The following is a 22,889-nucleotide window of genomic DNA, read 5'->3' on the forward strand; positions in this document are numbered from 1 at the left end:
GTCTTGGAACAAATTTTGAAAGAGAAAGTAGTTAAGGACATAGAGGTACATGGTAATTGGGATAAAATACAACATGGTTTTACAAAAGGTAGATCGTACAAGACCAGCCTGATCTCTTTCTTTGAGAAGATAACTGGTTTTTTAAACAAAGAGAAATGCAGTAAATCTATTCTACCTGGATTTCAGAAAGGCATTTGATAGTTCCACTTGGGAAATTGTTAGTTAAACTGGAGAGGATGGGGTTTAATATGAGAATTGAAACGTGGATGAAGAACTGGCTAAAGGTGAGACTACAATGGGTGACACTGAAAAGTGGACAGTCAGGCTGGAGGGAGGTTACTAGTGAAATTCCTCAGGGATCGGACTTGAGACCAATCTTATTTACCATTTTTATTATTGACTTTGACACAAATAGTGGGATTGTGCTAATAAAGTTTATGGACGACACAAAGTTGGGAGGTATTGCCAGGACTATCATAAAAGAAGATCTGGACGACCTTGTAAACTGAAGTAATAGAAATGGAATGAAATTTAATAGTGCAAAGTGCAAAGTTATGCATTTAGGGACTAATAAGAATTTTTGCTATAAACTGGGGATGTGTCAGTTGGAAGTCACAGAGGAGGAGAAAGACCTGGGTTTATTGGTTGATCACAGGATCACTATGAGCCACCAATATGATGTGGCCATGAAAAAGGCTAATGCAATCCTAGGTTGTATCAGGCAAGGTATTTCTAGTAGAGACAGGGAAGTGTTAGTACCATTATAAAAGGCACTGGTGAGACCTTATCTGGAATACTGTGTGTAATTCTGGTCTCCCATGTTTAAGAAAGATGAATTAAAGCTGGAACAGGTGCAGAGATGGGCTACTAGGATGATCAGAGGAATGGAAAACCTGCCTTATGAGAGGAGACTCAAAGAGCTTGGCTTGTTTAGCCTAACCAAACGAAGGCTGAGGGGAGATAGGATTGCTCTCCATAAATACATCAGAGGGATAAATACCTGGAAGGGAGAGGAGTTATTTGCGTTAAGCACCAATGATAACACAAGAACAAATGGATATAAACTGGCCATCAACAAGTTTAGGCTTGAAATTAGAGGAAGGTTTCTAACCATTTGAGGAATTAAGTTATGGAACAGCCTACCAAGGGGAGCAGCGGGGACAAAAAACCTAACTGGCTTCAAGACTGAGCATGATCCCATTTATGGAGGGGCTGGTATGATGAGATTGCCTACACTAACATGTTGCTGGTCTTTGACTGCTAGCAGCAAATATCCCCAGTGACTGGAGATGGGACACTAGACAGGGAGGGCTCTGAGTTACTACAGATAATTCTTTCCCAGGTGTCTGGCTGGTGGATCCTGCCCACATGCCTACGGGTATGTCTACACTACGAAATTAGGTCGAATTTATAGAAGCCGATTTTATAGAAATCGGTTGTATACAGCCGATTGTGTGTGTCCCCACATAAAATGCTCTAAGTGCTCTAGTCGGCGGACCGCGTCCACAGTACCGAGGCTAGCGTCGACTTCCGGAGCATTGCACTATGGGTAGCTATCCGCCGCCCATTGGAATTCTGGGTTGAGATCCCAATGCCTGAATGATGCAAAACAGTGTCGCGGGGGGTTCTGGGTACATGTCGTCAGGCCCCTCCCCCTCTGTCAGAGCACCGGCAGACAATAGATTCGCGCCTTTTTACCTGGGTTACCTGTGCAGACAACATACCACAGCAAGCATGGAGCCCGCTCAGATCAGCTCACCGTCACCATATGTCATCTGGGTGCCAGCAGACGTGGTACTGCATTGCTACACAGCAGCAGCAGCTAACTGCCTTTTGGCGGTAGACGGTGCAGCATGACTGGTAGCTATGGAGCTGGCAGCCGTAGGGCTGCATTGCACCAGCCCCTTGCCTTTTGGTAGAAGATGGTATATTACGATTGGTAATATAGCCTACTGCAGTGGCTGTCAATCATGGGCACCTGGGCAGACATGCTCAGTCCTATCGAACTGTCTTGATGATGATGGCTATCAGTCGTAGTATGCTATTTTCTGCCAATCGCCCAGTATTTTCTGCTAAGCACCCAGAAGAGGCCGAGGGCGATCTGTGTGCTGGCAGATGGGGGCTGGCAGACGTGGGGCTGCATTGCTACACAGCAGCAGCCCCTTGCCTTTTGGTAGAAGATGGTATATTACGACTGGTATCCATTGTCATCGTACTGCAGTGGCTATCAGTCATGCTGCACCGTCGGCTGCCAGCTTAAGATGTAAAAAATAGATTTGTTCTGTATTCATTAGCTTCCCCTCCCTCCGTAAAATCAACAGCCTGTTAAACCCAGGGTTTTGAGTTCAATCTTTGGGGGAGGCCATTCTGCGTGACAGTTGTTTGTGTTTCTCGCTGATGCACAGCCACCTTTCTTGATTTTAATTCCCTGTACCTGTACGCCATGTCATCACTCGCCCCTCCCTCTCTCCCTCCCTCCTTCCCCTGGTCCGTCAGATACTAGTTTCGCGCCTTTTTTCAGACCAGGCGCCATAGCTAGCACTGGGATCATGGAGCCCGCTCAGATCACCGCGGCAATTATGAGCACTATGAACACCACGCGCATTGTCCTGGAGTATATGCAGAGCCAGGACATGCCAAAGCAAAACCAGGACCAGCCGAGGAGGCGATTGCAGCGTGGCGACAAGAGTGATGAGGAAATTGACATGGACATAGACCTCTCACAAGGCACAGGCCCCAGCAATGTGGAAATCATGGTGTTACTGGGGCAGGTTCATGCCGTGGAATGCCGATTCTGGGCCCGGGAAACAAGCACAGACTGGTGGGACCGCATCGTGCTGCAGGTGTGGGACGATTCCCAGTGGCTGCGAAACTTTCGCATGCATAAGGGCACTTTCATGGAACTTTGTGACTTGCTTTCCCCTGCCCTGAAGCGCCAGAATACCAGGATGAGAGCAGCCCTCATAGTTGAGAAGCGAGTGGCGATAGCCCTGTGGAAGCTTGCAACGCCAGACAACTACTGGTCAGTCGGGAATCAATTTGGAGTGGGCAAATCTACTGTGGGGGCTGCTGTGATCCAAGTTGCCAGGGCAATGAAAGACCTGGTGATATCAAGGGTAGTGACTCTGGGAAACATGCAGGCTATAGTGGATGGCTTTGCTGCAATGGCATTCCCAAACTGTGGTGTGGCCATAGACGGAACCCATATCCCTATCTTGGTACTGGAGCACCAAGCCACCAAGTACATAAACCGCAAGGGGTACTTTTCAATGCTGCTGCAAGCCCTGGTGGATCACAAGGGACGTTTCACCAACATCAACATGGGATGGCCGGGAAAGGTACATGATGCTCGCGTCTTCAGGCACTCTCCTCTGTTTTGAAAGCTGGAGGAAGGGACTTTCTTCCTGGACCAGAAAGTAACCGTTGGGGATGTTGAAATGCCTATCGTGATCCTTGGGGACCCAGCCTACCCCTTAATGCCATGGCTCATGAAGCCGTACATAGGCAGCCTGGACAGGAGTCAGGACCTGTTCAACTACAGGCTGAGCAAGTGCCGAATGGTGGTGGAATGTGCATTTGGACATTTAAAAGCGCGCTGGCGCAGCTTACTGACTTGCTCAGACCTCAGCGAAAAGAATATCCCCATTGTTATTGCTGCTTGCTGTGTGCTCCACAATATCTGTGAGAGTAAGGGGGAGACATTTATGGCAGGGTGGGAGGTTGAGGCAAATCGCCTGGCCGCTGATTACGTGCAGCCAGACACCAGGGCGGTTAGAGGAGCACAGCAGGGTGCGGTGCGCATCAGAGAAGCTTTGAAAACGAGTTTTGTGACTGGCCAGGCTACGGTGTGAAACTTCTGTTTGTTTCTCCTTGATGAACCCTCCGCCCCCCCCCACCCGGTTCACTCTACTTCCCTGTAAACCAACCACCCCACCCTCCCCTCCCCACTTCGAGCACCCTTGCAGAGGCAATAAATCATTGTTACTTCACATTCATGCATTCTTTATTAATTCATCACACAACTAGGGGGATAATTGCCAAGGTAGCCTGGGATGGGTGGGGGAGGAGGGAAGGAAAAGGACACACTGCAGTTTAAAACTTTAACTCTTATTGAAGGCCAGCCTTCTGATGCTCGGGCAATCATCTGGGGTGGAGTGACTGGGTGGCCAGAGGCCCCCCGACCGTGTTCTTGGGCGTCTGGGTGAGGAGGCTATGGAACTTGGGGAGGAGGACTGTTGGTTACACAGGGGCTGTAGTGGCGGTCTCTGCTCCTGCTGCCTTTCCTGCAGCTCAACCATACGCTGGAGCATATCAGTTTGATGCTCCAGCAGCCGGAGCATCGACTCTTGCCTTCTGTCTGCAAGCTGATGCCACCTATCATCTTCAGCCCGCCACTTGCTCTCTTCAGCCCGCGATTCAGCCCGCCACCTCTCCTCTCGTTCATATTGTGCTTTTCTGTAGTCTGACATTGACTGTCTCCACGCATTCTGCTGTGCTCTGTAAGCATGGGAGGACATCTGGAGCTCCGTGAACATATCGTCCTGCGTCCTCCGTTTTCTCTTTCTAATCTTCACTAGCCTCTGTGAAGGAGAAACATTTGCAGCTGGTGGAGGAGAAGGGAGAGATGGTTAAAAAAGACACATTTTAGAGAACAATGGATACACTCTTTCACGTTAAATTTTGCTGTTCACATTACACAGCACATGTGCTTTCGTTACAAGGTCGCATTTTTCCTCTTATAGTTAGGGCCTGCCGGTTTGGTGTGAGAGATCACTCACGCAGTGCCAGGCAACAGATTTTGGCTTGCAGGCAGCCATGGTAAGCCACAGTCTTTCGGCTTTTTTAACCTTCTTAACATGTGGGAATGGTTTCAAACTGCAGCGCCCTCATTTCCCATATCAAGCATGAATTGGGTTGGCCATTTAAAATGGGTTTGCAATGTAAAAGGAGGGGCTGCGGTTTCCGGGTTAACATGCAGCACAAACCCAACTAACCCCCCTCCCCCCCCCCCACACCCAATTCTCTGGGATGATCACTTCACCCCTCCCCTCACCGCGTGGCTAACAGCGGGGAACATTTCTGTTCAGCAGAGCAGGAACGGGCACCTCTGAATGTCCCCTTAATAAAATCGCCCCATTTCAACCAGGTGACCGTGAATGATATCACTCTCCTGAGGATAACAAAGAGCGATAAGGAATGGATGTTGTCTGCATGCCAGCAAGCACCGGGACCATACGCTGCAATGCTTTGTTATGCAATGATTCCAGACTACGTGCTACTGGCCTGGCGTGGTAAAGTGTCTTACCATGGCGGACGGGATAAGGCAGCCCTCCCCAGAAACCTTTTGCAAAGGCTTTGGGAGTACATGAAGGAGAGCTTTCTTGAGATGTCCCTGGAGGATTTCTGCTCCATCCCCATACACGTTAACAGACTTTTCCAGTAGCTGTACTGGCCGCGATTGCCAGGGCAAATTAATCATTAATCATTAAACACGCTTGCTTTTAAACCATGTGTAATATTTACAAAGGTACACTCACCAGAGGTCCCCTGTGTGCCCTCAGAGTCTGGAAGCACGCCTTGGGTGAGTTCGGGGGTTACTGGTTCCAGGTCCAGGGTGATAAACATATCCTGGCTGTTGGGGAAACAGTTTTTTCCGTTTCCTTGCTGCTGTGAGCTATCTACATTACCTCCATCCTCATCTTCCTCGTACCCCGAACCCACTTCCCTGTGTGTTTCTCCAGTGAGGGAGTCATAGCACACGGTTGGGGTAGTGGTGGCTGCACCCCCTAGAATGGCATGCAGCTCCGCGTAGAAGCGGCAAGTTTGTGGCTCTGCCCCAGACCTTCCGTTTGCTTCTCTGGCTTTGTGGTAGGCTTGCCGTAGCTCCTTAATTTTCACGTGGCACTGCTGTGCGTCCCTGTTATGGTCTCTGTCCTTCATGGCCTTGGAAACCTTTTCTAATATTTTGCCATTTCGTTTACTGCTTCAGAGTTCAGCTAGCACTGATTCATCTCCCCATATGGCGAGCAGATCCCGTACCTCCCGTTCGGTCCATGATGGAGCTCTTTTGCGATCCTGGGACTCCATCACGGTTACCTGTGCTGATGAGCTCTGCGTGGTCACCTGTGCTCTCCACGCTGAGCAAACAGGAAATGAAATTCAAACGTTCGCGGGCCTTTTCCTGTCTACCTGGTCAGTGCATCTGAGTTGAGAGTGCTGTCCAGAGCGGTCACAACGAAGCACTGTGGGATAGCTCCCGGAAGCCAATAACGTCGAATTCCGTCCACACTACCCCAATTCCGACCCGCTAAGGCCGATTTTATCACTAATCCCCTCGTCGGAGGTGGAGTAAAGAAACCGGTTTAAAGGACCCTTTAAGTCGAAAGAAAGGGCTTTGTTGTGTGAACGTGTCCAGGCTTAATTCGATTTAATGCTGCTAAAGTCGACCTAAACTCGTAGTGTAGACCTGATTGGGGGGAGGGATAGCTCAGTGGTTTGAGCATTGGCCTACTAAACTCAGGGTTGTGAGTTCAATCCTTGAGGGTGCCACTTAGGGATCTGCAGTAAAATCAGTACTTGGTCCTGCCTAGTGAAGACAGGGGCTGGACTCTATGACCTTTCAGGGTCCCTTCCAGTTCTATGATATAGGTATATCTCCATATATTATATTATATTATATTATATTATTATTGCTATATTTGGGGCTGGGAAGAAAGTTCCCTCCACGTCAGATTGGCAGAGACCCTGGGGGAAGCGGGGAGTTCACCTTGCTCTGCAGCAAGGGACATGGGTCACTTGTGGGTTTAAACTAGTGCAAATGGTGGATTATCTGTAACTTGAAGTCTCTAAACCATGATTTGAGGACTTCAGACTCAGCCAGAGGTTATGGGTCTGTTACAGGAGTGGGTGGGCGAGGTTCTGCGGCCTGTGCAGGGGATCAGATCACAATGATCCCTTCTGATCTTACAGTCTGAGTCTGAGCTCAGGAACTTTGCAGAAGAGCAAGACAAGGTATTTCCTGTTGCACAGGGCTCCAGAATGCTACAGGAAAAGGGAGTTTCAAATAGGGGCCATTGAACTGGGGCAAAAAGTGGGAAGAGGGAGAGAGCTTTTATTATTATCATTAGTTGGAGGTTGAGGGAGGCCTGGAGAGTCTGCTAAGGTGTGTATTAAGGTCCTGATCCAACTGCCATTGAAATAAATGGAAAGATCCCCACTAACTTTGAAGAGAGTTGGCCCAGCTCCCTAACTTTGAAGGAGATCCTTTAGAGTGGTGCATTATAAGCAGTGTGATCCCTGTGGAGGTGGGAACACTACACCTGTAGGCCATGGAGTCATGGCTTATATCGGTAGTGGGCCTGGTGGCACAGCTCCTGTGGCGAGTGCCAGACCCCCAGGTTGACATAGCACAGCCCCTTGGCAGGGGGGAGGGGGTGCCAGACCCCTAGGCTGGGGTGACATGGCCATTAGTGGGGTGCCAGACCCCTAGGCTGGAGTGGCACGGCCCCTGTGTAGGTGGGGTATCAGCCTCTTAGTTATCAAATAAACTTAACCCTAAAAATCTGAAAGCATGACGGTATTTCCTTTTTTGGCATTATAAAGGGGACCCAAATCCACCTTCTAGCAGGACTATGGTTCCCACTGTAACTCTGGAAAGACCACCACCTCTCCTCATTAAAACAACGTGCAGCTGTAGAGCCGAGAGTGGCCCCTGGCCCCGCAGCTCCAGAAACATTGGCCTCCATCTACCACTTCAGCTAAAGGAAGCTGTGTCTGGGGAATGTCCCGACTCCAAAGAGCTTGATTTCTCAAACCAAGCCTTCCATTAATGTTAACTGTCGTACTGTCTATACACAGACCCGCACCCCACTGCATGCAGTCTGTGGGCCTGTGTGTGAGAGAATACATCACCATCAGGGCGGGCAAATGGTGTGTGTTTCCATTGGCTTGTTGCCTCGTTATTTCTGCAACATCCGTCTGCATCAGCACAAACACAGCCTGGGCTTTGCTGCCAGGTCTGGCAGATTGTCCCTGGCACAGAGCAACACCACCTGAGGCCTGCTGCAGAGCCCCTTGGGGGCCACCTTGGTGTCTAGGTGCTGGATTGTTTTGAGATTTGGAAAAGTGGGGGCGTCTCTTTTTTACATATGTCTGGGGGAGTGCGTGTGCGCATCATACACAACTTGTGTTTAATCAGGGCTGGCTCGTTCCAGGCCGTGTGCTGCCGTCTCTACTCCCGTCAGAAAAAGAGTGACCCTCCCCTTCCCTCCCCCTTGGATTCTTGGCAGGGCGAGGGAGAGATCTCTCTGCTTTGGACACGAATAATTCAGTCCTAGGTCCCGAGCATTTGTGTTCAAGGTGAACTACAGATTCATTGCGACAGGCTGGTTTAAAAGGCAGTGACACCCTGCTCCAGTCTCTGTGAGTCCCCAGGGAGAGCAGAAGGTGCAGGAGATGAAAGCATTTTTATTTTGGGAGCAGCAGGGGGACTTCCCTGAAGCTGTGTCTAGTCCCAGGGTCTCTGTTTCTGCAGGCTTTTCGGGGCCTCTGCAGCATTAAAGATTCCAGCAATGAGAGGCGAGGATCCAATCTCTGTCTTTCAGAAAGGTGTGTGTCGGTGTTGGGGATGGGAGTGAGGTTGGAGCAATACATTCAAACTCTGTGGTGCCCGATCTTTGGTGCATTTTCTAGCAGTGTTAAAAATTAATGATGATCCAGTCCTCCCTCCCGCCTGCTTTCCTATCCATCTGCCCCAGTGTGCCTTGCCCCAATATGCATGATACCCCGGGCCATTTATTCTATTCCCCCATCCCCACCCCCACAGCTGTGCACCGCCCCTCCCCCAGTACCTGTTCCTTGTGCCTGCTGGCCCCTTTCCTTCCCACCCTGATATATTATTGATCAGGTTTGAGCTTTGCGTTGTTTTCCCTTATTAAGCAGTTTATCATCATGTCGCCTTTTCAGGGGAGGAGGAAGAAATTTATTCTTTTGACCATAAATCATTTACAAGGCTGCTGGGCCATTAATGTATTTTTCATGGCTTGGCAAACAGCAAATAGAAACAAGCGCCGAGGCAGAGCCTCACTGACCTGTTTCAATTCCCCGTTCCTAACTCCGACCGCTCTTCCCTGATCCCGGGAGCGGATGTGTTCTACTGCAGAGATACTGGTGGATTTCTTCCCTTTCCCCCCCACCCCCCGCCCCCTGGAGGTGCTGCTCTGCTGTGTCAGCAATGGCACATGCTGCCGACTGCACTTGGCACCAATCCACAGCGCGGTGTGCATCTCTGCTGACTTGGCTTTGTCGAGAGAATTTTAACAGGGAAATTGGGGGGGGGGGGGGAAACGAAGTGGCAGCGTCTCTATCTTCAGATTCCAAGTGGAGCATGAATTAGGCTCCTGTTCTGTGTAAGAATGTCCTGCATTCCTACACAGGTCTCGTGTAGGAGAATCTCAGGATGCTTGATGCACTGTGGCCTGGACTGTATCTGCAAAGGGGCAAGGCTAGCTGTGTGGGATGAGGTCTACCTGTTGGAGATGTTCACAGGGATGATGTCTATCCAAACCAGGGTTTCCCAAACTTTTGAGAACTGAGTCCCCCTTTTAGAAAAATTAAACCAATTACACTGCTGCCGCTCCCTACCTTGTGCTGTTAGGGCTCCACATCTTAATATATACAGCTTCCATTCTGCTGCACCCCCAGGCTAGTCTTTCATGCCCCTCCCCACTTCAGGAAACACTGATATACATCTTTCTAATGACATTTCCCCTCCTCTCTAACATGCTGTGAAAAGCAGTGAAATAGTTAACAATAGTGGCCTTTAGCACCTGAGTCAGCACCAACTGAAATGAATGGGGGGCTGTTCCCACTTCAGAGCTACTGTTTCCGGCTCTCTGCAAACTCAGGCAGACATCTCTGCGTTGGTTACACTCTTTTCACATTTTCAAGGTTTCCTTCACCACCATAACGTCATTGTTTAAAATGAAAGCTGAAGCTGGAGAGCAATTGAGAGGTTTTTCCGTGGATCCAGCTAGTCCTTTGGTCTCCCCCTGGGGTGCTCCCCACACCTCTATGGGCACTTGGAAGGAGATAAAGACATGTAGACTGCTCTGCAACTCCCATCCATGACAGCTATCCTGGCTCCCTATAGCCATATCTCTACCCCACCCAGACACCCCTCTAGGCCAGTCACCCACTGGCCGTGCCTTTGCACACCAGAGTGCTGGGAGTCAGACTGTCATTGCCTCTTGTTTTGGTGCACTACTGGGAATGGGGAAAGGTGTCACTAACTGAAACAAAACTCCTATGTCCTGCAGCTCCTCTGTAGAGGCAGATGACGGTTAGATACAAAGAAAAGGCATGGTCTGAGGTGAAGGGTAGCTGTTGCCACACGGTGCAACATTAAGGACAGTGCATGAAGGCAATTGAAACTGCAGGGGAGATCTAGGTAGGCAGCCTGTATTTTCCCAAGCTGAGCTTGGGGTCACAAGGATGACACCCTTATGCATGAAATGCAATAAGGTCTTTAACAGATACATGTAGAAAGGCCTTGGCTTGACTTGTGATTGAGGAGACTTCGCCTCCAGCAACGGTGTCTCCCTGTCACCATACTGGGGCAGTTGTTCAGTGCTAGCCCAGGAGGGAAGAGCGCCCCCTACTGAAGCACCAGCAGTACTTCCTGCAGCAGCTAGACATTTCCTGGGAGCGAGGCCTCCCATTCAAGTGCCAGTCGTGTCCTCTTCACAGAGCCAAGGGGATCACTTACTGAGGTAGGCTGCCTTGTGTGCCTCTTTCCCCTGTCACTATTTCACCCTGCTAGGGGAGGGGATGAAACAGTGACCTCGAAGGTTGACACACTGGGATCACGGGCCTTGTTGTCTTCCCAGTGAGCAGAAGAAGCAAACTATTGAACAAACTATTGAGGGGGGAGGGATAGCTCAGTGGTTTGAGCATTGGCCTGCTAAACCCAGGGTTGTGAGTTCAATCCTCGAGGGGACCACTTAAGGATCTGGGGCAAAATCAGTACTTGGTACTGCTAGTGAAAGCAGGGGGTTAGACACAATGACCTTTCAGGGTCCCTTTCAGCTCTATGAGATAGGTATATCTCCATATATTATTACTCGAACGGGTTCCTGATCCCACAGGGGCTCCCTATGCCCTTGCTCAGCAAACACGATAAAGAACCCCCCTAACCCATCAGTACAGCTGCTACCAAATTTCTCTGCAGCCAGATGCAAGCACTGGGAATTCAAGGACTGTCAGATCAGAACAGAGCAGTCTCTGACATGGGCCAATGCAGCACGTATCAGAAGGAAGCGTTAAACCTCCCATAATGTACCTAATTGTGCAACACTATACCATGGAGAGGGGATTAACGTATGCCCCAGAGCATGGAGATTGATTAGTTTTATCCTAGCTAATGTCATTGTAGCTGCTATTTTTATTCCTGTCAATGTCCCTTCCTATTTTTGTAATCTCGCTAGATAATACAATGCAACTTTATTTGTGTCACCAGTTTGCATACAAAGAGCATCCTAACTGGAGAGACACAAGGAGACCTGCTCCAGGGAGCATGTGCTGCAAAGGAGAAGGCTCTTGTGGCAGCGGTAGTCAGATTGCACGGAGAGGCAGAAAGGAAGCCAGTGCTACAGAGTGGGGAGGGGAGCAGAGAGAGAGGATGGAGGTTCACGAGGTTGGCTGGAGAGCGCTGAAAAACAAGGAACATGATGTCATGTCTGGAACCCATTTCTAGTCCGCATATTGCTGAAAATAAGACATGAATATTCACCCCCTTTTGTCCCTAGTCAGAAGCTTTTATTAGGATTTTTTTCAAGTCAGGTAAGATCATTCAGCAAGTACAATTGCTGTGGCGAGGAACTGGGATGGAAAGAAAGCCATCTGGCAAAATCTCGCCTTTTTTCTTCTTGCCTTAAACTCTGGTTCCCGTCCCTTATGTCCGCTGCAGGGGAAAGGAGATGCACTCCACGGAATCGTGGTTCCAGGCCTCCTCCCAGCAGTGGGGGAGAAACTTACTTCTACGGGGGGGAGAAGGCAGGAATGCTGGCTTATCACTGTTCACCAGGCCAGCAGCTGAGTACAGGGCAGGGTGGGTCAGCAAGGGTTTTTCATCAGCAAGTTCCTCTGATGTCTGTCTGTCTAGTCCAGATGTGGGCTATAAATGAAAAGGGTCAGATGGGATCAGCACAGATGTGCAGGTAATAGATTTCTCTGATCAGCCGGCAGAGCAATCAGCAAGGCATGCCACGGGCCAGGGCTCAAGACCCAAAAACCGCTGATTGCTCTATGTGAATTAGTGTGTTCATTGTCCTACCTTCTTATTGAATGGGATGGGGGATGCTCCCTGCGGGAGAAGGTGTTTATTCAATGGGGTGTATGGCTCCTCCTGCTGGGACGGATGAGTCTGTTTATTCAATTGGCTATGTGCCAAAGGGATGGATTTCTGACCATTTCTCTAGGTATGAAGGTGCTTACAAGTTAACTCTGGTTTTTACCTGTGTTTAACTGAACGGGGGGAAAACATTGAATGAAGATTTAGTCTGTTAAGATCTATATAAATTTTTAACACACATGTCACTGAGATCTTGCATTTCTGGGATCAGTATTAAGTTTTTCCTGCTCTTTACTCCCGTTAGCCCTGCAGAGCCAGCACAGTCAAAGGAGAGGGAGCTGGAGTCTATGCCTTCTTGTCCATCATTGACGGTATTGTTAGCTACAGCATTGCTGGAGCCAGAAAGAATGGAGCTGGGGCCTTGATACAGGACAGCATCCCTGTTCAGGAAGTGGGGATGGACAAACCTGTATTGGGTTCTTGATTCCCAGACCCCAGTGTGAGCTTGTCATGTGTGACTCAATCACAAGTTTCTCCAAGAGCAAAGCGGGTGAAGCCAACCTGGCTTATTTCTGCCCTGGTTTGTAGACCCGGGTGATGAACTGTCATCAGCAAATTCTCAGCTGCGAGTGGGGATACTGGAGGGATTTGGGGAGGCTCTTTGGGTGGGAGTGGGGAAGGAGCTGGGTCAGCAGTGTGCCTGGCGCTTAGGTACACATGCCCAGATGCTACAGGGATTGGAGCCCGGCAAATGCGATGGGTAAGACTGACAGATGCTTTTCTTGGGTGTACCCAGTTGGGTCAGCAGACTTCCTGACAGGGTTCCCTATGGCACCTGCCTACGCTGTGTGCCCCTGATAATGGATCAAATGTGGTGTAAGCGGGTGCCATACACTCTCAGAACCGTGTTTGTGTGCCCTGGGCCTTCTCTCATCTTACTAGCGATCCCAGGTCTCAGTGATTGTCTCCACTGGAAGTCTGCCCCTGGGCAGCCTTCCCATTTGTGTCTGTGCCTGTGAGTATGATGTGCCGGTCACTGGCGTGTTCCATCATGACCAAATGTAGGCCTGGTCCCCGACTCCCCTGCCTTGCGGAGCAATTACTTCACAGGCTGTGGTCCCCGTTCGGTCACCCCACTGGACTGGGATATGCTGGACTAGTCATACATTGGATCCAATCCCCACTCCATTGCACTTCCTCACCACTCTGGACTCACAAAGGGGCTGTGGTCACTCAGGAGCTGCTGCGGGATGCCATCCTGGGCAAGTACTGCTTTTAGTTTGGCCATCACTGAACTGGCAGTCTACACACCACCAATGAGAACAGGCAAGATCAATATTCTGTCCAATCAGTGCCCAGCCTCTTCCATGGCAAGTCTGAGCTGTCGTGTGGCTGCAAGCAGTTCTTTTGGATGCTGTAACTGTTCTGGGCACATGCCAACCAGCCTTCTGCTAGCCTCTCACGATTCCTGAGTGTGCTAGCCACCCTTGCTCTCTGGCCTTGGTGATCCTCAGAGAGCGGAAACACTTTATTTCTCTGGCACTCAGGAACGGCTATCTTTCCCCCTACCAACTGGATTGCTGCATGGCAATGCAGTTGCTCCTTCATAGGCCAGAAGGGATTAGCGGCAGGGACAACATCCCTCTTGTGTCTTGGCCGTCCTTTCTGTATCAATGTCATTAGTACTTGGAACTGCGAGTCTCCTCTAGTGGCTTCTTAAGTGGATGCTGTGCTAGCAGGTCCTGCAGCCAAAGTGCTCGTTGCATATATCACTCTCTCCTATGCATGTGATTCTCCCGTTCTTGGAGAGGGACCTACTGTTACTCTGGCACCATATCCGCTTGCTAGTCAGCTCACCTTAGGTGGATAGCGTGGTGAGACCATGCCTCTGGAGCAATAGAAGCATTCTCTTTTAATCTCTCTTTTTCAGCACTGAAGACAGTTTTATACAGGTCATTTCACCTATCGTGGGGTCAAACTCACAGCGACTTGTTTTTACTTTAATCTCAGTAAAAGACAGTTCTGTCGTTTCTCCCTCTGGCTAGGATCCCAGAATTTATCCCACTTGAGCACCACATTTCTACATGGGTTACAGAATTTTCTGAACACACTTTGTATGTGTTCTCTGGGCCCTCATTCCTAGTGAAAGCAAAAGTGTTCCATGCCTTGAAGGTGTCTTCCGCACCTTTTCTGGGGCTTTTCCACTGCTCCAGACGCTGCCAGGTAGAGCTTGAAGCATTGCTCCCACTATCTCTGCTTTAGGTAGAGGTGGTGGTGTTGGACTGATTCAGTTTCTCTGTTACTTCCTTCCTTTCCTATCCCTCCTCCTTTCCCTACTGACGGAGGCACAGGAGCACTTCTCTGACACTATTTCACATCCCTGGTTTGGTATTGAACATTGAGGCAATGCCAGAGTAACAAGGTCCTAGAAGTACAAGGTCCCAGAAATATGAATACTTAATAATGAGGGGCATAGGCAACGCTGTGTGGGGAGCCCAGGACTGGAATAGCAGGGGGTTGCAGGGCAGGAGTGAGGAACACTGGCTGAGCTTTGTGGGATAACCAATGCCAGGGACAACAAGGAGTCCCATCCCTTCTACAGAGCAGGTGTCTGTTCATTGTCTGCTTTGATAACTCAGGGTGTGTCTACACTGCAAAAACAAGGATATTCTTAACTTGGGTTAGCTAACCCACGTTAGTGAACTTGGGTTAGCTCTATAATTGATGGTGAAAGGTGATTATGGGCTGCACTACAAACACATAGAAACTTTAGCTCAACTTCTCTCTTCCCCTCCCTAGCAAACATTATAGATATTCATTGAACTGCTGCATTTTTGTACTCCGCAAAAGGTTCCAATAAACAGACCTTGATTGCAGCTTACTCAGAGATCACTTTGCCTGCACCACACCCTGTTCCAGCCAGTTGCAGGTCCTGGTGGGAGTATCTGCCAGGGCTCTTCAAGACACGCTCTACTACATCCTCTGAGATGTGTGCAGGTGCCATGTGTCTGACCGGCCTTATTTGCACCTGATTGTTTCTGAGCCCAATACTGGCTAGAGATCCATATGTGGGAGCTAATAGAGTAGTAGCATCTGCCTCTTCCTTACTCCAGGACAAGCAGGGAGCCTGAGGCCAGCTGTGGGGCTAGATCCCACAGGTGTGAGTATGAACCGTGTGGCATGAATGTTGTACAGTGGCCCCATAACTGATAAAGAAGGTAGCTGAGGATAGCACTTGGAAAGCTGAGGGAATCCCATCAAAGATAAAATCAAAATGATCCAATGCCAACAATTATTTTGTTAACCAGGTCCTAGAAATACAAGTGCTTAAGAATACTCGAGTGGTAATTTCTCAAGGTCCCCTTGTAGCCAAAACATCAATCTGCCAGCTGGTTCCCCTAGAAGTTGGTGACACAGAAACACCCCGGTGCTTCAGGACCAAAATGTAAAGCAAAGTGCAGTCTCTTGTGCACAGGCTGTGGGCTGGATTCACCTCTCACTTACACCGGTTTGTATCAGTCTAACTCCACTGACACCAGTGTAAGTCAGGAGACCCTTGTGAATATCCAGTGTGCACCTATGGGCATTGAAGTCCAAAGCTCGGAGAGGCTACTGTACCTGGAATCGATTCCAGGTGATTGTTGCTTACAGGGGAGAGGTGGTTGCCTCTGACAGGCAGTTTAAGCTTGTTGAATGCTTGGGGATGCTCATTTACTAAAGGGAGAACCTTTAACACAGCTTTCACTGAGTTCTCTGTTGCTTTATGTTCTGGTGTATAATTCGATATATTAGGCTGGGATTTTTGAAGGAGTCTAAGGGGTTTAGCTGCCCAAATGGGGCACCTAACTCCCTTAGGTTGCTTTGAAAATCCAAACCTTAATATTTATGTTAAGTGCAAAATCTACATCCTCCTGGTTAGATAATGGGCTAAGTTCATGTCAATGTGGGAACGAGACACTTGCAACTCCTGTTTTTTTAAACATTTAAACGTGTAACCCTTCACATTATAGTAATGGGAGTGCATCTGCATGCGTGCCTGTGTTTGCGTGTCAGCACATGCATCTGGCTGTGTTGGGGCATGTGTATTATTGTGTTTGCATGTATCTTTGTGTTGGTGTGTCTGTGCGTGTCTACCGATGGGGTGTGTGCGTCTCCATGTGTGGATATTTATAATAATAATTTTTATTTGTCTGAGATATAAATAAAAGGGACTTTTGCTAAAATGAGGAGCCTGTAAAGAGCATTTGATCTTTGCTGTTTCTGCTCTGCATTAGACTGTCTCCCTGGCAGAGGAGTCACTTTGTAGTAATGACCCCCTGGTGCTGTGTGTGTGCTGGTCTCTCTGTTTACATTGGTGCAGGATAACTCTGCACACACACAGTCTCCCGCTCCCCTGTCACCTTTGTTAAGTTTGCTTGTCAGAAGCTGTTGTGTGTGTTTTCCCCAGCTGTAGCCCTGCAGGTGCCACTTAGTTTAGCAACATGAATCTTTGTCTTTTATCTGCCTCCTGCATCATGGGCACCCAGGGCCAAAGAGCAGCTGACAGCATTGGAACACTCCGGGCGATGGCAGCTCCTGAAATATGGGGCAAGGTGGCAAAGTGAGAGTGGAGCAGCTCAGCGAGGAGGGAAGGTATCGGGCCATGCATTGAATTCATATACTGCACATCCAGGTTCAGAGGTGTACCCTCGGCGAATGAAATGTGTTTGGGTCTCTGCTATCCCCTAGTGCCCTCTTCTAAAACCTACCACACAGTTTAGCCGCACTGATTGACAGTGTCCTGGAATAGCTGGGAGTGTTGCACTTCAGCATTGCAGTTGTTTGGAAGAGTAGTCAGGGACTGGAATACCAGAGGGGTGGGGGCTGCAGGGCAGGAGCGAGGGGCATTGGCAGAGCTGTGTGTGGGGAGCCCAGGACTAGAATAGCAGGGGGGCTGCAGGGCAGGAGTGAGGGGCATTGGCAGAGCTGTGTGTGGGGAGCCCAGGACTGGAATAGTAGGAGAGGCTGCAGATCAAGAGTGAGGGGCATTGGCAGAGCTGCATGGTATAACCAATGCCAGGGATAACAAGGAGCCCCATTCCTCCTACACAGTCGGTACCTGTTCCATGGCTGCTTTGGTAACTCAGGGTTTGCCTACACTGCCAAAACAGGCATATTCGTAACTTGGGTTAGCTAACCCATGTTAGTTAACTTGGGTTCAAAGAGTAGTGGAGTCGTGGCAACTCAGCTTTTAACTCAGATTAGCAGCTTGAGTTAAAGGCTTTAGGGAAGCCTGGGGTTGAACTCGTGCTGCCAGTCTGAGTTAAAAGCCAAGTTGCTGTGTCTTTGCTGCTATTTTAACCTGGGTTAGCACACCTTTTTGCAGTGTAGACGTTGGAGTGCGGTGGTTGCTTTGCTTCCCATTTGGGTGGTCATTATTCCAAGTCAGGCTCGCATTCAGAGCTGGATGAATAATCCCCATTTTCTTTCTTTTTGTGAATTGTTCACAAACCGATTGGGAAATTCTTCTATTGGCATTTTGGCTACTAGTGTTGCGTGGCCATCACTGAGCAAGTCAGGAATCCAAAAGGATCCTAAGTTTGCGTTTTGCCTTAGTGGTTTGAAGGCAGAGACCCTGTACTGAGGGGAGGTCATGCCTGCTAGCTCTTCAAACTATTTCTGCTAACTGCCAGCATCCCCTGATAGTAGCTTGCTGGCTTGAACTTAAGCCAGCTGTTTCTTCCCACAGCTCCAAGTTCTCTCTGATAGTAGGACAAGAGCTGGCCAAAACGTTTCAGCAGGAAATTCTGAAATTCTAAATAAAAAACATCATTCTGAAACAGGCAGGCAAATAACATTTTGAAATTTCCTGCAGAAGGGGAATTCGAAAATTTCACTCTGACCTTTTCAAACATTTCTGAGACTCCCAGAGTTGCCTGGAGCCCCAGGAACTGGAGAGTTTGGGGAACCAGGGAGTGGGAGATGCCAAGGAACTGAAAGCCAAGGATCCTATGACTTCCAAGCTCCTTGTTCCCCATTAGCCCACCAGACAGGCTGCCAAGGAGGCTGAGTAGGCAAGATGGCAGGAAACCAGGCAGGTGTCGAAATCTGTCTGTTTTCCATTGATACTTTGTAGAAATCAACACTTTCCCCCAGAATATTGATTTCAACCCACATGGGCACCTCTGAACAGAAAAATGTTCCATTGAAAAATTTCTGACCACCTTTCATTAGGACAGAAGGTGACAGGACTATCCACAGTCAGGAGATGTATAGCTGGTAATGCCTTACTGTGCCCCCTAGAGGCCTCATGTATATGTTAAACATGAGAGGGACTGAGTGACATTTAAAGTGATGCGAGTTGGTGGTTTCAACCCAATATTGAGATTTTGTGGGAGGGGAAAAAAAACTCTTTAAAAAACTTAATTTTAATAGAAATCTTTGCAGCGTTTTCTTGTTAATTTTCATATGGACAGAGTTTGGCTGTATGGATTTAAATCTCTCCCTGCATGGTTTGCAACCCAAACATTGCATCCCTGAGCCAGTGCATGAGAGCTGGAAACTGAAAACAACGGGGAGTCAAAGTGAGGCTGGTCAGGCTACTTGCATTATCCAGGCTGAATAAAATGCAAAAAAAGTAAGCGGCATGAATGCTGGAAAGTCATTTTGCTTCGATCTGTTCTTTCAGCGTCAGGAGCCATAATAATCACATAGAAAGAAGTTGGGATTTAAAAACAGATATTATTTGAACCCTTTTAAATGTAAAACAATCACAAAAACTTTCCTGTTCATACTGGATTTTGTTGGAGAAAAAATGGAGGGCTAATTGCATGTCTCCTTTTAACAGAGTTGTTTCTCTCTCTTTTCTCTACCTCCTTGTTAAAACCCGTGTACCTGGTTTCCCTTCTTGGGCAGTTTCAGAGCTGCTCACTTTCTCGATGTTAGGTGGGTTTTCAAATGCTGCTCATTATCTGTAGGACAGCTTAGCTTCTCTTGCAGATTTTTCCCTGTCTTCAAAATGGGCCCCGTTATTTTTAAAGGGACTGAAGCCACAATGTCCTCAGTTGAGATGGCCGTCATTTCACCTTTGCCTTCTGCAATGGCTCTGGGGAGAATGGCTCCATTTTGCAAAGCACTGGGGGACGACGTCGCCCTTTTTGGCCTGTGGTGGTTGGAAAGGGACTGCTGCCCCTGAATCAATGCTGGTGCCATTCCGCACTCATGTACAGTGCTGCGTGAAAAGGGTGGCATTGCAAGAACACAGGGAAGTGGGTGGATGTTTGAACTTTGTGTTACTTTCTTTACAGGTCTGGTGAGCCCCCTAGAGGTGTCAGTGAGCTCAGGGAGTATCCAGGTTGCTCGGGGACAGACGGCAATCCTGCCCTGTACCTTCACCACTAGCGCTGCCCTCACTAACCTTAATGTCATCTGGATGGTCATCCCACTCTCCAATGCCAACCAGCCAGAACAGGTACCAGTCTTCATTGGAATATGGAGCTGTCTGTGTCTTTTTCTTCCCTTGTCCCATCAACACCACTTGGGCAGGGGTGCATGTGTTGGCTGTGGGCTGTCTGATCACCCTTCTGGATTCTAGTGCAGAAAAACTGTGCAGTAGCTGGATTTCAGCATTAGTGTCACCAGCTCATGACTCAGGATAGGACATCCCAGAAGACACAGCATTCCTGTTGCCCCGGCTCTGGAAGGGCCCAGCAGTGGAGCAGTAGGGTGATGGAGGTCAGGACTGAGGTTCTTTAGCAGAATTTATAGTGCCTCAGTTGTCATCCCATCTAGCTCTGTTGCCTTTTGTAACCAATATTGACTCTGTCCTTTTACATCTTTCTGTGTCTCCGATTGTTACCCTGTGTCAACATGTCTTCCCATGTTGCTGTATGTGCCCTATGTTCCTTACTCTTGCCTTGTGTTTCTAATTCTTTCCCCGCTACCTTATTCGGCACCTAACCTGTATCCTGTCTCCTAAGTTGTTCTGTTTTGACTTACACACTGGGCAGGTGTCCAGTGTAGCGTGAGCTGCTCTGGATTCTAGGTATTCTGTGGGTAGGATGGGGCACTAGGAGAATGGCCCAGCTTGGGGCACTCTGTGGTGTGGGAGGTGGGGGCTTGGAGGTGTCTCTGGAGAATCTGGAAGCAGTTGAGGCTGAAGCTAAAAGGATGATTGATCCCTTTGTACAGGGGTTCTGCAGTATTTCCATTCTGCAGAACACTTCTTAAGAGACAGATGTTCTCAGGGATCCACTTGTCCTCCTAACACCCCACTGCTTGTTGCCTGTGAGGGTTTCATTTTGAAGGACATCAGGAGGGCCTCCATATCTCTGTGGTGGCCCAGGGACCATAGTCTGAGAACCATTGGGCCTTATGCTCAGACTGCTAGAAAACATTAGGAAACCTTGTTCTGAAATTCACTTGTCCCAGGCCAGCTCACCTCCCTAGGCATTTGAGGTTCAGTTATGAATTTTGGAATCCACCAGTGAAGCGCGTTTGGTTTTCAGCAGCTCATGTTGCTGTTCCAGCTGTGTAAGCAATCGGTGACTAGTGACTGTACCCCTTTGTTATTTCCTGGGACCTGGTTGCCTGGTGGTGAAGATCATTGCAATGAACTGAACGGGCAGTTTCAAATCATGTTAGGGCATCTCCACCAAGGGGAGAACTAAAGTGGCCCTGGCTGCTCACCCCCCAGTGCCTGTTTCCAACAAAACACTCAGGGCTGCAGCTCAGGGAGCCATGGAGATTCATTCTCTCAGAGTCCATCCCGCCTGGTGGAAACTGACCATTGCATGAATGAGGAGGAGGAGGCAGACATCCCAGATCCAGTCAGAAAAATAGACTTGGGAACCTGGCATGTTGCCTCTGAGAAGAGAGCCTGTCGCAGTGTGTTACTGACACACACCCTCTGCCTCTGAGGCCACTGCTGAGTTTCCGTGTTATCACAGAGCAATCCTCCCTTAGAGACAGGATGCTACTGTCAATTGGCATTCTCCACATGGGAGCTACTGTCAATTGGCATTCAGTTTCACTAAGGTCCATTAGGAGCTGGCCCTTTCTGATTTGCCCCTCATTGTAATACATATTTTGCTTCTTCACAGCAGCCAGTACACAGAGATGTCCAATCCTTCTTTCTTTTCTAGGTTATTCTCTACCAAGGGGGGCAGATCTTTGGTGGTGCACCCCAGTTCTATGGGCGAGTGGGGTTTGCAGGGACAATGCCAACCACCAGTGCCTCCATCTTCATCAACAACACCCAGCTTTCGGACACTGGCACGTACCAGTGTTTGGTCAACAACCTTCCAGACCGAGGTGGCAGGAACATTGGAGTCATTGGACTCACCGTCTTGGGTGTGTGAATTGGGAATGGGGAGACAAGGGAGTTCTGTGTGTGTGTGTGGGGGGGGTGGGATATGCATTGGGGAACAAGACAGTCTGGGTGTTTGTTGGGGGGACCTGGAAACATTGGGGGTAGGTTGTGAGGTGGGGCTGATGGCTGTACTGGAGGGTATGGGAAGATATCTTATGGATGTGTACATATTGGGGGACAAAGGGCTCTTGGGGCTATGATGTGAGGTGCTTTCGGGAATGTATTGAGGGGATGAGGGTGTCTTGTGGGTAGGTAAATTAAAGAGGCCATGACAGTTTCCTACATAACAACAAGAGAATGGAACAGACCTGTGGTCCTCAACTCTGGTTTCCTTCCCCTCAAAGTGGCCTGTACAGAGTGCTTCATAGTAGGTTGTAGCTCCCCCAGTAATGCACTTGGCCAATGTGCCATTACTGTTTCATGGGGGCAAATGTTTTCCTGTCTTCAGCCCATAACCAGCATATGCTGTGGAGCAGGAGGATTTAATGAAGGAAGGATTTATCATGTGATCCCAGCTAGGGAACTGCATATGCTCTTCTTCTCAGGGATGGGTCAAATGCAAAGTGGCCAGGACAAAGTTACACTTTCATTTTTCGTGCCAGAGTCTTAGTGGGGCTTCTGTAGCTGTGGCTTCAGTGTCAGTCTCCCCCCTTCCCATTCTGCCCTTTCACTGCCTTGAAGCTGCACACTGTTGCTCACATCCTTGACCCTGTTTTCTTGGACCTGGGGGCACACTCACAGGCAGCGGGTGAGCAGCAAGAACCCAGGTCCTTTGTTGGATATGCCTCCTGACGTGCTGTTGCTTTCCCCTCTGCTCTCATTGTAGTTCCTCCTTCCGCTCCGCTCTGCAGAATTCAGGGGTCCCTGGATGTCGGCAGCGATATTACCCTGACCTGCAACTCAGAAGAAGGCATTCCTCGGCCAACATACCTCTGGGAGAAGTTGGACAATGCTCCCAGGCTACCCCCGACTGCCACGCAAGGTGCTCGCTCTATTGTTTATCTTCCTCTTCCCCAGGTGGCTAATTTGGCTTGGTTTTGTCTGTGCTGCCAGTGATGACACAACTTATCGAGATTACCCCGAGTCACCGTATAGTCACTTATTTGTAAAGAAGGTACCATGTGGGGAATAAAAGAGTGACTTGACAGCTGTAGTGTCTTGGGTGCCCTCTAGTGGCCATTCTCTCTATAG

At 49.0% G+C, this 22,889-nt stretch overlaps 1 protein-coding gene across 3 annotated transcripts in view; it reads left to right on the top strand.

Moving 5' to 3' along the window:
- The window catches only part of IGSF11 (immunoglobulin superfamily member 11), a 148,583-nt gene that overhangs the window by 120,646 nt on the left and 5,048 nt on the right, over positions 1–22,889 (top strand). For all 3 annotated transcript variants that reach the window (XR_256626.5, XM_005304777.5, XM_065573125.1), the window contains exons 2-4: positions 19,636–19,799; positions 21,472–21,679; positions 22,525–22,680. Coding sequence is in view for 2 of the 3 variants with exons in the window: in XM_005304777.5 (XP_005304834.2) it covers positions 19,636–19,799; positions 21,472–21,679; positions 22,525–22,680 (528 nt within the window). In the remaining variant the exon portion in view is untranslated. The remainder of the gene's footprint in view (positions 1–19,635; positions 19,800–21,471; positions 21,680–22,524; positions 22,681–22,889) is intronic.

This window comes from Chrysemys picta, chromosome 1 (assembly GCF_011386835.1).
Source record: "Chrysemys picta bellii isolate R12L10 chromosome 1, ASM1138683v2, whole genome shotgun sequence".
Classification (NCBI taxonomy): Eukaryota; Metazoa; Chordata; order Testudines; family Emydidae; genus Chrysemys; species Chrysemys picta.